The following is a 16,613-nucleotide window of genomic DNA, read 5'->3' on the forward strand; positions in this document are numbered from 1 at the left end:
AAATTTATATTTTTTTCATCCATTAAAATAATTCTAATTTTTTCATTTTAGTACATCCATTTATTTATAAAAGTTCAGTCACTGTTTTTGTTATTATTTTTAAAAATTTTCTCACCTATTTCATCAATTGAATCTCGTATCTTTCCTAAATAAGACTATTTTTAAATAGATAGAAATAATTGCTCAACATTCTGAGATTTAAAAAAATAGGAGTGCTTTGCAATTTATTATAATCAAGGGGCACCTGAAATAATAATTTTTGGGGTAAAATTTACTCGAAAATATATAAGCCTTGTGGGGGGTAACCTTAGGCATAACACCTCTGCTCATTCTTAGCTTCACTCTCCATCATCACTCCCTGCGTTGGCCGTCGGCTTCTGCACCCTACCGTCGTTTCACCGCTGCTACCGCACATTCGTTTGAGGTAACAAAACACAAGTAAATTCTGTTGTTTAGCTCGGAAGTTTTGGGGTTTCTTTCAGTTTTCGAGGGTTTGAAATATTCACATTCTCCAATTTAATCGATGCGTTTAATCCATTTCATCTGTGCTCCTTCCCTGCATGCTTTAAACTTATTAAGAAAAACAGCAAATGAGGATCCTAGGTGATCTTGATTCTCGGTTTGAGTTATTGCATGTGTACACTTAATAAGAAAGAAGCGTTTTAGCTTGATGTTTCCGTAACTATTCGGATCTGATTGCTCTAATTAACAAAAATAAGCATGAATTTTTTGGAAAGATGTGGTAGCACCAAAGTAGAGAACTACAGTATGTTATTTAATCTGCCCTAGCTAAGAATTCGAGCGTTTTTCAGTGAATTGTCTCGCTGAAGAGTGGGTAACTTTTATTTGGTGAGATGAAAGAATCTGCCATTATTGTGGCACATCAATTTACTTGATGGTTGATAAGTCTTTAACCTTAACATCAGGTGCCATAATTTTTGGGATTTAAATGCGAGAACAATTGGGTTATGATTCTGTATTCATGCATTTTTAGCTGCCTTGTATGGTGATATGGAAACAGTATTAACGTACTCGGATATTGGCCCACTGATTCACTTTTGGCACGCGCCTGCTTCTTCGCTGTTGGCACGCGCCCTTATTTTTTTCGCTCCTGCCACGCGCCTACTTATTAACTGTTAACACGCGCCTGCTGCTTCACCTCTGGCACCTGCCCCTTGCTTTTCTTTTAACACGTGCCCATCGTCTACTCTTGGCATTTATTAGTTCCTTATCTACCGGATATTTTTCTTGATGAAATGTATTTCATTTTGGTAACCTAAGTATGCGCTGTTTCTAATTGTTATATATGCAAATGCAGGCTTTTGGAGCTTTTTGGTGCACATTTGGTGCATATTTGGTGCTTGAGCTGCCATGGGTTTTGATATCGAGTGCATAATTGATATTCATTCCTATCCAGGGGAATACTTTTGCCCTGTTTGTAGAACGCTTGTGTATCCTAATGAAGCGTTTCAAGCACAATGTACCCATCTATACTGCAAAGCATGTTTAGTGCACATTGCAAATGGTAGCAAGGCCTGCCCTTATGATGGATACCTGGTTACAGAACCTGATTCCAAGGTTATATCCGAAATGACTGTTATGAATGATATTGTTACCCTTCATTCGCTAACATGGTTTATTATTGACAGCCACTAGCAGAGTCTGACAAAGCTCTAGCTGAAAAGGTTGGGAAAGTTAGGGTACACTGCCTCTACTTCCGAAGTGGATGCTCATGGGAGGGTACTCTATCTGATTGCCCATCCCATTGTGCTGGGTGCTCCTTTGGAAATTCTCCTGTCATATGCAACAGATGTGGCATCCAGATTATCCATCGGCAAGTGCACGATCATGCACAGATTTGCCCTGTAAGTAAATAAGCGCATACATTCCTATTGAGAATAGCTTATTATAATTATTTGATTCTGATATTAAGGGTTCAATGTCAGGGCGGTTATGATGGGCAACAGGCTGTAGCTTCATCAGGCGTAACCAGATCTGTCACAACCCCGACAGCAATTACTGCTGTGGCCAACCAGACTGTTGCTCAATCAGGAGCACCTGTTCCTCAGACCCAGAATCCTCAAAATGTTTCTGCGACACAGTTACCTCCTGGGCAAAATGCTAATCTGCAGGCAAGGGTCCCAACTGCTGTTCCTGCTGCTATGCCAGCACCAGATCAGTGGTATCAACAACAGTATCAACAATATTATCAGCAATACCCAGGATATGATCCCTACCAGCAGCAACATTATTACCCTCCTCAGCAACAACAATTTCAACAGTACCAGCAACATGTGGTGCAAGTGCAGGGTCAACACCAGTCTCATGTCTACTCCCAGGCTGTAGTGCCACCCCAGCCGCAAGGCCAAGCCCCATCCCAAGCCCAAGTGCAGCCACAACCACACCTGCTGCAGCTTCAGCCACCTCAACAGATCAACCCCGTCGGTCAAGCTTCTCAACAGCCTCATCTGCAACTGCAGGTCCAAGGTCAGGCTCAACCACCACCTCAGCCTCAACTCCAAATGATGCCGCAGGCTCAGGCACAACTTCCATCTCAAGGGCAGGCCCAGGCTAATGCACCTGGTCAAGCTTTAGCTCCGAACTATCAGATTCACCCACTGCAACAACCTCATCGACCTCAAACTCAGATTGCTCAGCAGGCGCTACCACCACCTCCTCCACAGCCACCTCAGTTTCCCCAGACAGTAGGACCGCGGCCTCCTGCACAGCATGCACAGGTGCCTCAACACCAGCTAGGTCAAGGGCAGATTCATCATCCTCAAGGTTCCCAAGTATTACCCCAAATGCATCCTCAAACTCAAGGCTATGTGCAATCATCAAGCCAGTCAAATGTTCAGAGTCAACCCCTAGCACAGCATTATCAATCACAACCTCAACATCCTGCTTTCCATTCTCAAACAAACCAGCCTGCAGCGCTGGCCGCCCCTCCCCTGGCTCCGCATCCACCACCTCCTCCCGTAAGTGGGCATCATTCATATCAACAACCGCAGACAGCTCAGAAAATGCATACAGGAGCTCCACAGCAGCATGCTGTGCTTCCATGTCCGACTAGTGGGTCTATGCATTCAGTTCAAGGGTATGCTCAAACCCTACAGCAACCTACACCTTTACAGCCACCCCAATCTCACAGTTCATTTTCCCAGCAACAGCCATCTGCGCCGGTGCCGCTGCAAAATCAGGTAGCTGGCATTCCTCATGCGCCGCACCAGCAGTTTCTACCTCATGGACAACAACCTACCCATCCAATCCAGCATCGTCCTGTCATGCAGCCAGTTCAACAAGGACCCCCTCATAATTATGCTCAACAGCAGCAGTTTGCTGCCTCATTTCAAGGTCAGTTGCACCAGCAAGGACATCTCCCTCAACAGCCACATATTCAATCTCAGATGCAGATGCGTCCACCTGGTCCCCCTCAACCACAACAATCTCAAAACTATCCTGGGACTCCTTTGATGCCAAATCAGGGGATACCTCCTCCAAGCCAACAGATGACATCTGGTGGTTTTGGTGCTTCCATTCATTATGGACCTGCCCATGGAGGTTCAACTCAGTCATCTATTAGTCAAAATCAGAATCATGCAAAGCCTGCCGAACTTCAGCAGAATGCAACTGTTAAAGAAATTAGATCTCCTAAAAAGGAACTGGCTGAAAAAGGATTTGAAGGTGACTCCCTGAAAGAGGAAATGGGGACTGGATTTAATGGAACAGTTGTCCAGGACGCTGATGATTCAGCAAAGGATGGTTCGGTGAAGTCTGTTACCAAGCAGGAGAAGGGTGAGCTCATGGGTTCGAGGGAGAAAGCAAATGAAGGGGTGGAAAATGAAAACCGCAAAGAAGACGCCTGGACATTGTTAGATTCTGTTCCACTGAAGCAAGCAGACCCTGAAACTGTCGTGAATCTGTCAAAAACTGCTGGAATATCATCTGGAAATTTTGGTAATGAAACTGTCCCAGGTATCTCTATCTCCAGTGCAGAAGGGAATGTTTTACCGCCACAGTCTCATGGTTCCCACCAAGAAAGGTCTCAAGCACAAGTGCAGGGGCACCCTTCATCAACAGTTGGGGTGCAAGGCCCAGGAGCTTTGCATCATGGCGGGCAATCAGTAAACTTAAGTGAAGGGAAGGTGCCGGGTAATCTGGGTGGTCTACCTAAGAGTTTTGAATCGCTATCTGAGACACATGGGACTATGGGAAAACCTCCCTTTGAAAGTCAATATGTATCCCAACATGTTAGGCCAATGTCGAGTGATCAGATGCCAGGTTCTGGTGAATGGCGCTCCCTCACCAAATCTCATACCGATGAGCTGAATATTAGAATGAATGGGGGTGCAACTCCTGACCCCTCTATGTTTGGTTCTAGAGATGAAAATTCAAATCACATGTCAAAGGAGCCAACCCGCACATTTGACCAAGGTAAACTATTGAAAAGATGTTCAAATTCTGTTTCCTTTGTTATATTCAGGTTGTTTGTTTTTTACTCTTCTAAGAGACGATCCTCCCCTTCTTCAAATGCAGCACCAAGGTTTCTTGATAAACCACTCCATGGGCATAGTTATGATGCTGTATCTAAGTTGGATCCCGGCGCTACAGGCCCGTATTCAAGATTTTTGCCACATGATCAATCTGGTGGACCTGTGCATGGGGATATGTTTGGTCCAGGGCCTGAATTTGGCCATCGTATAAAGCCATTTCCTTATCATAGTCCTGGCAGGGAGTATCCTGGCTCGCCATCCCGTCGATTTGGGGGCCCCTCAAGCTTCCCTCGTGGCACTTCAGCTTTCGAGGACCATAATTCCAGGGAAGCACATAGATTCGGAGAAGGATCCAGGTCTTTCAATCTCTCTTCTGATCTGGTTAGAAATCAATTTCGTGACGACAGGTTTCCTCCTTTGCCTGGTCACCTACGAAGAGATGACATTGATGACCATGGGAATCCTAGGTATGGTGAGCATATGGCTCCTGACTTGCACCCCAACCAAATTGGTGCAAATGATGTTTTTGGCGCTGAAGGACCTGGCCATTTGATGAAGGGAAAATTTCCAGGCCCAGGATATTTGTCTGGTCATTTCAATACGGGTGAGACTGCCGGGCCTGGTCCTTTGCCTGGTCATGGCCGTGCAGGAGAACTTACAGGGAATTTTCCTCGTCCTCCGTTCTCTCAGTCTGCAAGAGGTGACATGCCTAGTTTCCTGCATCTCGGGGAGCCACCCATGAGGAACAACTATCCGTACCATGGAATGCCTAATGCTGTACATTTCTCTGTAAGCGTTAAAAGTTAAAAATTGCCTGGTTTCTAGGAGTTACCTAACTTCAGTTCATCTTCATTAGTCACATGCTATTGGTTTCTTTCAGGGTGGATTGGATTCGTTTGATCAGTCCAGGAAGAGGAAACCTATTAGCAACGGATGGTGCAGGATTTGTGAATTTGATTGTGAAACAGTGGAAGGATTGGAGATGCATTCTCAGACAAGGGAGCACCAGAATATGACTATGGATATGGTTAAACGCATCAAATTGCAAAACAAAAAGCCAAGGTAATAATCAGCTGAAATTGCGCACTGCATAAATGCAGTGTAGTATTATCATCAATTTTCATATTTGCTGCACAGAGCTCCTGGTGGACATAAGGTACACGAAGGAGGAAGCAGAACTAGAAAAGTGGGCACTGTTGGCCATGGAAGCAAGCCTTGATCCTGGTTGAAGTTTTTTAGTTGGAAATCTTATTCTGGTCAGATTTCTATTTCTATGTTTTTGTATGTGATATGCTTTGTATTTGACAAGTTTTCTTATATTCAGCCTCATCATTTCAGGTTGCTGCTTTCAATTTGGAGTGTTTCAGGATTGAAGGTTTTTGGCAATTAGGTTTGTCAATTATGACTCTCAGCGTCCTACTTTCCAAGCATGGATAGTTTCTGATGGTTCTGTTATGCTTGTTAAAATGTATTGCACTTTAGTTCTTATGATGTTATCAGAATACCTAATGGCGTGATCATATATCCTTTAACAGCCTCTTCATTTGTTTCTTTGATCAGCATGGTTTCCAGAGCAAACTTGGTCTGAAGTTGAAAACTTTTTCCTTATCTTCTCGCAATGTGTGCACTTGGTGTAACAATAACATATGTGCTAGAGATCTATATGTCTCTTTTTATTTTAACGAAACTGATATCAGCATGTATTAGAATGGGAACCCTATGTCATTTGATGATGGACTAAGTCTCAAGTATTTAGCATTTATGCTTCCTGATTGAATGATCTGAAAGTAGTGGTTAAATTTTATGTTTAAATTGTAAGGCTACTCTTGCTTCTACCCCACTAATCTAGATATAGAAGGATGTATGGATGAATTTAAGGAACCAAGGATGCTTTGCTGCTCATGCGTGGTAGCAAACTTAAGCTTTATTTGTTTTTTCTGTTCGAAGTAAAAACTATTTGATCTAACTGCTGAAGTGCAACCCTAATCTAAATGGACACCTCTAGGATCTGATCCAAACTTGGAATATGACTTTTAGATGCCTTTTGTCTTGGATTAAATTTCCTTTTCATATTTCTACTAATTTAAAAATTGAAGATAACTCGCAATAGGTTCGTATATTACCCATTTATATTTTATGACATTAATGTGCATAGACTCGCAATATGAGTAGAGTGGAAATGGAATTGCTAGTAAATGCCAAAAAATAGGTTCCAGAGAAGATGAATTAGTTAAAATGGTCATAAAGCAATACCCACTTTTGAAATCTCAATGCTAAAAAGGCTGGTTACGTCGAAACAAATAGGTCACCGAGCATTTTGGAAGTATAGGTATCAACTATCAATGCCCTTTAAGCATTTTAATTACAGTTTTGTCCCACACAAAAATTCATCTAGTTGGCTGCTAAGTTGCCTATCACTAAAATATCCTAGTTCCACTGTTGAGACGAAGACGACTGTTTAATGAAAAAGTAGAGATATAGTTGTTTCCATTTTAGGAAACGTTTCATTTTTATTGGGACAATCCAAAAAGGAAAACGTTTCATTTTTATTGGGACAATCCAAAAAGGAAAACGTTTCATTTTTAATGGGACATAGGGCCGGAGTACAAAAGATATATCTTTCAAGGTTGCTATTTGAAATATATCCTATTTCCTGTTTCAATTTTTATAATTTACATTTCTACTTTGCGTAAGTTATTACTTCGCCACAAAGTCGTTTGTTCTCATCCAAATTCCATATGGTTGTTGTTGTTGATGTAATTTGCATCATATTACCTACATATTTGGTACCTAGCCACCTAGGTTACTCACTCACCCTTCCAAAGTGACAGTTCGTCTCTTTGAGTGGGGGTTTGAGATTTGTACCTAAGTCACTCACTTAACCTTCCTAAGGCAAGGGATACATCATACCACTAAGCTACAAGGCTTGTGATAAGAGATAATTGATTTCTATCCATCATAGTTTTCGTGAAGTTCACATAATTAGGTTCAGTAATAGCAGCTCGTCTAAGAGAGTGAGTGGTTAGTCCAGAGTTCTCACCACCACATCAGTTCATGTCAATTACATTTATTTTTTTATCTGATTCCAATCAAGTTATATTTCGTCTGAAGCAAATTTCAATTTTTCATTGCTAAAAAGAAAAGATAACCTTAATAATCAACACTTACCCAACACAAGATGCATATATTGCTCAGAAAAAAAATGTATGTTGCAAAGTGTACTTTTGAAATGTTTTGGGTTGCAACTGTACAGAAAGAGTCTAGGTGGCATGTTGTGAAAAAGGGCCTTAGTTGTTTTTTCCCTCATAAATGGGCCAGACCTTTAGAAACAAATGCAAGAGCTCTTGCTTAAATTTTTTGAGTTCCTCCTTTCTGTCATTATCCGCCATTGTCTTCTGACATTATTCTGGATATCCACTTTAGCTATTTGAATTTCTTTTTTTTTCTCAAATTTAGCATTTGTTACTTTCCACTTATCTATGTTGCGCATACACTACCATGCTTTCCTTTTTTTTCCATTTTCCGTTTTGTTCAGTAACTTCCTAAAATACAACTTGTTTTTGATAATTTGGAGCTAGAATTGAGTTCAGGGATAACATAACGTTTGACATCGCTCTAACTAGTGATGGTCATTTATTTGCTATGTGGAAGTTTAGACAATATCGCTAAATTGTTAGGACTAAATTATCTCACTTTTATATTCTTAATGGTGGCCGGTTTTAGATCTACTAATATTAGCTGAAAAACAAAACACCGCAGGAGTTTCATGAATTTTCAGTTTTAGCCCATTAAACTGAAGAAATGGATACATGATATAGTATCTGGCTGGTGACAGCTATGTATCCACTATTAAATTCCTTTCTGGCATACTCTAAGTGGTGACTATTTGGTTAGTCTGTGTGATGGCGCGAGTAGGAACACGAACTTATCATTAATTTTAAGGTGGCATTTTTTGTCGGTGAATCAGACAGATCATATCCTAGCTTTTGATGGTGCAAGTAGGTATGACTAATTGTTGGTCTGTGTGATGGTGCGAGTAGGAACACAAAATAATCATTAATTTTAAGGTGGCATTTATTGTGCTGACATCATATCCTAGCTTTTGTGGGTATGTAATTAACCACCTGGAACCTCGCACTGGCACAATTTATTTTACTACCATATCTAGTCTTTTTCTGTGTTCTGTTTTCTTTTTCAAGTTTTCTTTCGAATCTGGAACCATCCGGGAAGAACTTCCATCTTCTTATTCACATACTCAGATATTACAGATGATATAAGGCAGTCACTTAACATTTAAAAACTAGGGTATATTCTATCTTATTTTGGCCTTATACCATTACAATAAAGTTAACAGATTTTATAGGGCAGTCACGTAACATTTAATACTGAAAAGGATACCTGTGTGTGAGAATTGGTAGGTTACAGATATCTTGTTCTTATCTATATAGTACTTTTGAAATCACTTTAATCTGGTCTTATTCCTATAGACGATTTCTCTACTATATCTCTCATATCTGCCTCTAAAGTGTAAATCACCTATAAAACTTCTAGTCTATACATTGGAATTTCAGATGACCAGAATATTTTTCTATCTGGTCACAGTGTTAATCGTCATTTGACTTTCTAAATTCAAATAACTATTGCTAACTCAACTAATTAGTGGCAATCTGTGACTTGAACTAGATTATTTACCATTGCTGCATTTTCTGGAAAGCAGGTATAGTCATCCCACCTTAGATGACACATTTCTTTTTGCACTTGTTTTTGGAAAAAGATAATAAATAGTTAAAGTGGAGAGAAAGGAAAGTAGGAGAGAGAATAATGTAGAATAGACAGGTGGGACAGAGGGTGTATTATTTAGGAGATAAATATATCTTACCTCCTTGTTTTGATAAAATTCAGGGTAATTAATTGATTGATGGATTTTGAATTTTTTCCCATATCAAAGTTTTTTTCCCAATTCATTCTTAGAAACATTTTTATATGGTATGAGACTATTCTTTGTCCTGATAATGATACTTTCCTCTTGATTTGATGGTTTTGAGGTTGATTGTTTTTTCTGGTTGGAATTTCTCTATAATAGATCATTTCAATTCAACCTGTCTTTTCTTCGGGGAAGCAGAAGAGTAAAAAGGCTGAAAGTTAAGCAGGATGGTTGCCCGCTTTTGAATTGGGGGTAAGGACACGGTTGGTGCAGAGTTTACTTGATAGGTGATTTTTTACCTAAATTTTCTTAATATACGCTAATCTTCTGTGAGCTCATATAAGAAATATTATTCAGGTTGGATTTACCACAGTGGTTCCTAAAATAATCTTTTTTATAGTGTTCTTATGATGTACTATTTGGAAGTTGAGTTGGTTCATAGTGTCTTTGGTTGCCTGCTTCGTATATGGTCTGGAGGCTTTTGAGAAGAAATGCTTCCAAATTTGCATAAATATAGAATACATTGTTTGTGTAAAATGATTGTGTATCATAATTTTATTATAGTAAATAGAGGTCTATTGAAGCAGTTTTAATGATCTCTTAGATAAGGACTCTATTATGTTGAACACTTCTTGGGTAAAAAATTGAAATAGGTTGGTGAAGTATAATTTAGTTGCTGAGTTGGAGTTTGCCTGCATGGAGGACTTTATCTTATAACAACCTAATAATGGAAATAAAATTAGTTTGCTAGCAAGTCTTTTGTGTTATTTTATAGATGCCATGAGATCCAAATATTATTAGGCTGTCAAACTGGACATTTGAACAACTCTGGTAACTTCCCATAACAGTGGAATGCAATTTTTCTACATTAGGCTTCATTCAGTTTCACATAAAATCCTTTCTTGTGTATCTGTGGATATAGCTAATTACACCTCCTACTTCAGTGGAGTGTCGTCCAATGTGCTCATAAATTCATAATCTCTCCCTTGTTGGGTGCTTCCTGATTCAAGTGAGATCAGATTCTTGACTATTCAGAACACTAAAATAACAAATATGGAGATGGGGTGATAGATAGGCACAGTCTTTGGCCTGATTGTGACTGTTAATATCCGAGTACATCGTATGCAGAAAAATGACTAATTAATCTGATAAGCTATGACTTCAAAATGATATTGTAAAAGATTTAGAAAAAAAGATTATGATGACTGAGACAGAAGTGTCTAGAGAGGCGACTATGCGTATAAATTTTGAACAACACAACTCTAGATGTTTAAATATTTGTTGTTTGTGTTTACCTCAGTTCAATGAATAACATGCAAATAATTAATGGGACATAAAAGATTTTGCTACTGCTAGTATAACATTCTTTCAGGAAACTGGTATAGCATAGTTTTCTTCTTGTAGTAATTGTCTTTTTGCCATATTGGCCTTTCTTAATTTTCCACATTTTGCCTTATCTTTTAACCTACTTCCATTTCTTTTAATCAATGATATAAAATGATTAAGGCTTCATATCTAATATGGTTGTATAACTGGATTACTGAAAAAGGAGAATTATTCTGGGAACTAAATATAAGCAGCTTCGTTCATTTTCTTAAAACTGGTATTACTGGCGTTTTCATGTCCCGCTGCAGCCTATTTTGTTCCATAGTCATCTTGGCCCTGTTTAAAATCTTTAGATCTACATAGCAACTGAGTTGTTTGGACAGTTGTGCAATGATATCTAGTTTTTAGATTTCATGGTGTGATTCTTATGCCAGAATCGCAGCACTTATTCATGACACATAGAATGCTGCCTTGAAGGTGGGTAATTCAGTAATCCAATATGGTTATGATTATATTAGAACCTCCGGCAACTAATTACTCTAGACACTACAACCTCAGATTCGGTTATGATGTAGGACTCAGAAAATGCGAATACTGAAGATTACCTTGGACTTGGTTATGACATAGAATTACCATTTGCGTAGCAAACACGAATACTGAAGATAACCTTGGACTTGGTTATGGTGTAGAATTACCATCTGCGTAGCAAACACGAATACTGAAGATTACCTTGGACTTGGTTATGACATAGAATTACCATTTGCGTAGCAAACACGAATACTGAAGATGGCCTTGGACTTGGTTATGGTGTAGAATTACCATCTGCGTAGCAAACACGAATACTGAAGATTACCTTGGACTTGGTTATGACATAGAATTACCATTTGCGTAGCAAACACGAATACTGAAGATGGCCTTGGACTTTGTTATGATGTAGAATTACCATCTGCGTAGCAAAGACGAATACTGAAGATTACCTAGGACTTGGTTATGCCGTAGAATTACCATTTGCATAGCAAACACGAATGTAGAACATAGAAAGTGCCTTATGCAGTAGCATTATAGGATGTATGACTGGATACTCAACCAATTAAAACACAAATATCTAACACAAACCATGCTCTGTGATTATATTTCATGCTAATGCACTGCCTAGCTTGGCAGTGTAGCTTTTTTTCCTTTTGACTTCTAGGATTAACTATGCAAGAGTCGTCGTTCTTCCTTTGTTTGTCGTTCACTTCTTCTCCCAGTTGGCAAGCATGGCTTCAAGCAGTAGTTTATTTCAGGGAGATAGGCTGGTGCTGTTATTTTTTCCAATTATTTTTTCCTTTAGGTGACAAGATTGGAAAATTTTCTTTATTGTTATGTGGTTCTTGGGACTGTATGAAGAGCCTCTATTTCGATCAGTAAATTGTTGATGGATTATATTATAAATTCATTTAGTTTGGAATTCATGATTCATGTATTGTTTGAGATGTGTCAAATTATACGTGGAGAAAATAATAAGAATAAATAGTAATAGCTCCATTTACCACGGATTCTTTATGTCATAGAATTCATTGTGTATTAAAATTTCGGATTAACGTTTTGCACGACTTAATTTGTTTAGCCAAAGCAGTAAGCAAAACACAAAAAATAAAGGGAAATGCTCATTTATATTCATATTTATGATTAGGCATCAATATAGTTGTTGAAGTTTACACTTTAACAACCAATTATGATACATTTACTTAACTTAAGGCTACTAAATAATAATTTATGGTGTCCTTTATGAAAGTTGGTAATCAATCGTTACCTGCATGTTGCTGATAATTCTTACGAATAGGGATATGAATAATTTAGATATTTTTATTGAGTATAATTCACCTTGTTTTATTAATAGAGGAACTATGCAAATGGTACCTAAGCTATGTGTTTTGCATGCTAATGTTTATATTTTTATTGAGTATAGAGGTGTGATATGTTGCTAACTTTTCTTAATTTGCTAACTCATCAACGTAGTATATTAATGTCAATACGATCATATTAAAATGTCAACACATATTTGTGTTGATATTTTAATAAACTGTGTTGACATTTAAATATTAATGTCAACACAATGTATTAAAATATCAACTTAAGTTTATGTTGACATTTCATTACTATTGTGTTGATATTTTTAATACACTTGATGAACAAGTTAGTAACTTAAGAAAAGTTAGCGGATAACATTCCCGTGAGTATAATATTTTTGTTCCGGGCGAAGATACCATCTTTTACATTTGACTACTTTTTTTGGCAACAAAGTTATAGTTTCATGGATGTATATCACTCCTTACCACTATAATTTCATTTTATCAAATTGTAATTAATGTTGTTTACGAATATTGAATTTGAGTAAATTTTGATGAATACGTGTGACATTCGATTTCATTCCATTACTATCAATTTGCAAACTTATTCCTAAACAACTGATATTCCCTTGGACCTCATATAGTATATACGAACTTTTTTTTTCCTTAGCAATAGTATACATTCTATAAAAATAGTACTTCATCCGTCCCACAAGAATATGCACTCTTTCCTTTTAGTCTATTCACAAGAATATGCTCTTTTTAGTTTTGAAATTATTTTCTCTCTAATAAGGTGAGACTCATTATTTACTAACAATACTTTAATTTTTTTTTCTACCTCTCTCTTACTTTACCAATTTTGTATTAAAACCCGTGTTGAACCCGAAGTGCATATTCTTTGGGGACGGATAGAGTAAATGTTTTTTCCATTTTATCAATATCTATTTTTTATATAATTTTTTTTCTAATGAAGTGAGTTATTTTCTAGTAACAGTATTCCAATTATTTTTCTTTTTATCTTATTTATACTTTATTATCAACCGTTAAAATCCGTGTTGAAACAATATTTATTTTTATGGATAGATTGAGTATAGGAGTGTTATATAACAAGGACTTCATTTTAAATTTAAACAATCACATCAAATATTTTAGTTACCTTATCGAATCTGATTAAATAAATTATTATTATTAACATCTATTAATAACCCATTTTAAAAATATACTCCTGCTCGTATAAAAAATGATTAATGTAGCCGTTGCTTTGACCCGTTAAAAATTGGGGAAATACAGCTCATTCCCCACTTTCCCTCTTTTGAATTTCAAATTTCAAATACCAACAAATAATTCTCTCTCCTCTTTCTCTCTCTCTCATATTAACCCTCGTCAGCCTCCGCCCACCACATTTTTAATTCCCTTTCTCTCTCAATTCTCAGATTCGCTCCTCTCTCTCTCTCTCTCTCTCTCTCTCTCTAAACAACAAGCAAAGATGCGTGAAATCCTCCATATACAGGGCGGCCAATGCGGAAACCAGATCGGATCCAAGTTTTGGGAGGTGGTGTGCGCGGAGCACGGCATCGATTCCACCGGCCGATACCAGGGCGACTCAGATCTGCAGCTCGAGAGGGTTAATGTCTACTACAACGAAGCCAGTTGCGGTAGATACGTGCCTCGGGCCGTGCTCATGGATCTCGAGCCCGGGACCATGGACAGCCTCCGCTCCAGCCCCTACGGCCAGATCTTCAGGCCCGATAATTTCGTGTTCGGGCAGTCCGGCGCTGGAAACAATTGGGCGAAAGGGCATTACACCGAGGGCGCGGAGCTGATCGATTCCGTTCTCGATGTTGTCAGGAAAGAGGCGGAGAACTGCGATTGTTTGCAAGGTATAACCATCGTGAATTATTTCTCCTTCGATTTCTGGTTATTCGATTTAGTTTCAGATCTCGTATTTGGCTGAGTTTTTTTTTGGCCTAATTGCTTTTTAAATTGCAGACTTAATTAAATTCCAGATTTGTTTTAATTTTCTGCAATCATCTGAAAACATTTTCTATCGTCGTCAGGAATTACAGATCTTATTTCCAATTTTTATTCAATTATCTGAAATTCCAGATCCCTTTTCCATTTTTTACAATCGTTTGAAATGTTTAGCTCTAGCTGTTTGTTTATATGCCTATATGAACGAATTTAAACCTTGGTGTTTGATGTACTATAAATATTGAACTGGGGCGTAAGACATTTTCTGATAAAAACGTTAAATATCGATGCAGGATTCCAAGTGTGTCACTCTTTGGGAGGAGGAACTGGATCTGGTATGGGTACTCTGTTGATCTCAAAAATTAGGGAGGAGTATCCAGACAGGATGATGCTCACCTTCTCCGTTTTCCCATCTCCCAAAGTTTCCGATACTGTTGTTGAGCCTTACAACGCAACACTATCCGTTCATCAGCTCGTGGAGAATGCAGATGAGTGCATGGTCCTTGACAATGAGGCTCTCTACGACATCTGCTTCAGGACTCTTAAGCTCACAACACCTAGCTGTAAGCTTATCCTACCCAAAAAGCTTTTCTAAAATTGTTGTTTTGCTCGTTTCATCATATACTGTTGTGTTGACTGCATTTATTGATTGATGTTTTTGTGTGTTTGCAGTTGGTGATCTTAACCATCTTATCTCCGCAACCATGTCTGGTGTCACATGCTGTCTAAGGTTTCCCGGCCAGCTCAACTCTGATCTTCGCAAACTTGCTGTCAATCTCATCCCATTCCCGCGTCTGCACTTCTTCATGTTGGGATTCGCTCCCCTCACCTCACGCGGATCCCAGCAGTACCGAGCGCTGTCAGTCCCTGAGCTCACACAACAGATGTGGGACTCAAAGAACATGATGTGCGCTGCTGACCCGCGCCATGGCCGCTACTTGACTGCCTCAGCCATCTTCCGTGGGAAGATGAGCACAAAGGAGGTGGATGAGCAGATGCTGAATGTGCAGAACAAGAACTCATCTTACTTTGTCGAGTGGATCCCCAACAACGTGAAATCAACTGTCTGTGACATCCCCCCAACTGGGCTGAAGATGGCCTCGACCTTTGTTGGCAACTCAACCTCCATCCAGGAGATGTTCCGGAGGGTGAGCGAACAGTTCACAGCCATGTTCCGGAGGAAGGCCTTCTTGCACTGGTACACTGGGGAAGGAATGGATGAGATGGAGTTCACTGAGGCGGAGAGCAACATGAACGATCTGGTGGCGGAGTATCAGCAATACCAGGATGCGACAGCTGACGAGGAGGGTGAGTACGAGGATGAGGAGGGTGAGTACGAGGATTGATCGAGGAAGAAACAACCTCAATGAATGATGATGGGCTGTGCTATTTTTAGGATTTAGTTGCTGTTGACTGTGGTTGTAATCTCAACTCCCAGTTGCGCAACGGCTTGGTGAAAAAACATAGGGTAACCAAAAAAACTCTAATGCGTATGTTGCGTTTTTTGAATTTGTTTCTGCTGTTTATCGGGTTCGGGAATTAAATTTCTTCAGTTTCTTCATGTGAAGCATTTAAAGATTTGTTTCAGTACTATTTCCTTGAAAACTCAGAAATCTTTTCTTGTTAGTTTTGATATCATCGAGTATATCTTAAGATGCAAAACCAACTTTAAATCTAATATGTTTACCAAACTACAAATTGTTACGTTTACCAAAATTTGTGGTAATTGTAATTACATTATTCCGTTCAGTATCTTGAAATTGGGCTTTTGGATTTGGAATTGATAACTCCAATTCATATAAAATTTGTTTTTGGAATTGAATTATATTCAACTTCCTTCAAATTCTTTAAGGCTCCATTTGGTACCACAAAATTGGAGCTGTGAATTTGGGATTGTAGCTTCAATTCCAAATTCAATGTTCGATATTGCAAATTATCTAGATTAATTCAATTCCAATTCTCTCAATTCCACTGAATTCCATAAAAAAATAGAAAATTGGAATTTCAAATGGTCTTTCACATGCTGCATAAATAGAGCAGAAAGAAACACACACTGTCACACAGATA

The 16,613-nt window shown here is 38.7% G+C and overlaps 2 protein-coding genes across 4 annotated transcripts; both read left to right on the top strand.

The window, feature by feature from the left end:
- The first annotated feature begins 306 nt into the window (after positions 1-306).
- LOC121745547 (mediator of RNA polymerase II transcription subunit 12-like) lies at positions 307-12,193 on the top strand. Of its 3 annotated transcripts, none has more exons than XR_006038848.1 (9): positions 307-424; positions 1,319-1,578; positions 1,650-1,865; positions 1,947-4,434; positions 4,537-5,282; positions 5,374-5,555; positions 5,631-5,749; positions 5,832-5,883; positions 9,577-12,193. XR_006038848.1 is itself a non-coding variant. In XM_042139501.1 (8 exons), exons 2-7 carry the CDS (start codon positions 1,372-1,374, stop codon positions 5,710-5,712), a joined length of 3,921 nt encoding a protein of 1,306 aa, XP_041995435.1. In that variant the 5' UTR covers positions 307-424; positions 1,319-1,371; the 3' UTR covers positions 5,713-5,749; positions 5,832-6,305. The 3 variants fall into 3 exon arrangements, 1 of the variants encoding a protein (XP_041995435.1); XR_006038849.1 differs by lacking the exon at positions 9,577-12,193 and adding an exon at positions 6,054-6,305; XM_042139501.1 differs by lacking the exon at positions 9,577-12,193 and having other exon boundaries at positions 5,832-6,305.
- A 1,737-nt stretch (positions 12,194-13,930) lies between these two features.
- On the top strand, positions 13,931-16,107 carry LOC121744266 (tubulin beta-2 chain). The gene is made up of 3 exons (XM_042137746.1): positions 13,931-14,455; positions 14,840-15,109; positions 15,219-16,107. Exons 1-3 carry the CDS (start codon positions 14,062-14,064, stop codon positions 15,890-15,892), a joined length of 1,338 nt encoding a protein of 445 aa, XP_041993680.1. The 5' UTR covers positions 13,931-14,061; the 3' UTR covers positions 15,893-16,107.
- The last annotated feature ends 506 nt before the right edge of the window (positions 16,108-16,613 follow it).

This window comes from Salvia splendens, chromosome 8, assembly GCF_004379255.2.
Source record: "Salvia splendens isolate huo1 chromosome 8, SspV2, whole genome shotgun sequence".
NCBI classification, from domain to species: domain Eukaryota; kingdom Viridiplantae; phylum Streptophyta; class Magnoliopsida; order Lamiales; family Lamiaceae; genus Salvia; species Salvia splendens.

Excerpts from the sequence above, each read along its gene's own strand:
- LOC121744266 (XM_042137746.1), top strand. The coding sequence starts at position 14,062 with ATGCGTGAAATCCTCCATATACAGGGCGGCCAATGCGGAAACCAGATC. Across the intron at positions 14,456-14,839 it reads GAACTGCGATTGTTTGCAAG|GATTCCAAGTGTGTCACTCT; the intron begins GTATAACCATCG and ends ATATCGATGCAG. Across the intron at positions 15,110-15,218 it reads TAAGCTCACAACACCTAGCT|TTGGTGATCTTAACCATCTT; the intron begins GTAAGCTTATCC and ends GTGTGTTTGCAG.
- LOC121745547 (XM_042139501.1), top strand. The coding sequence starts at position 1,372 with ATGGGTTTTGATATCGAGTGCATAATTGATATTCATTCCTATCCAGGG. Across the intron at positions 1,579-1,649 it reads TTACAGAACCTGATTCCAAG|CCACTAGCAGAGTCTGACAA; the intron begins GTTATATCCGAA and ends TATTATTGACAG. Across the intron at positions 5,283-5,373 it reads CTAATGCTGTACATTTCTCT|GGTGGATTGGATTCGTTTGA; the intron begins GTAAGCGTTAAA and ends GGTTTCTTTCAG.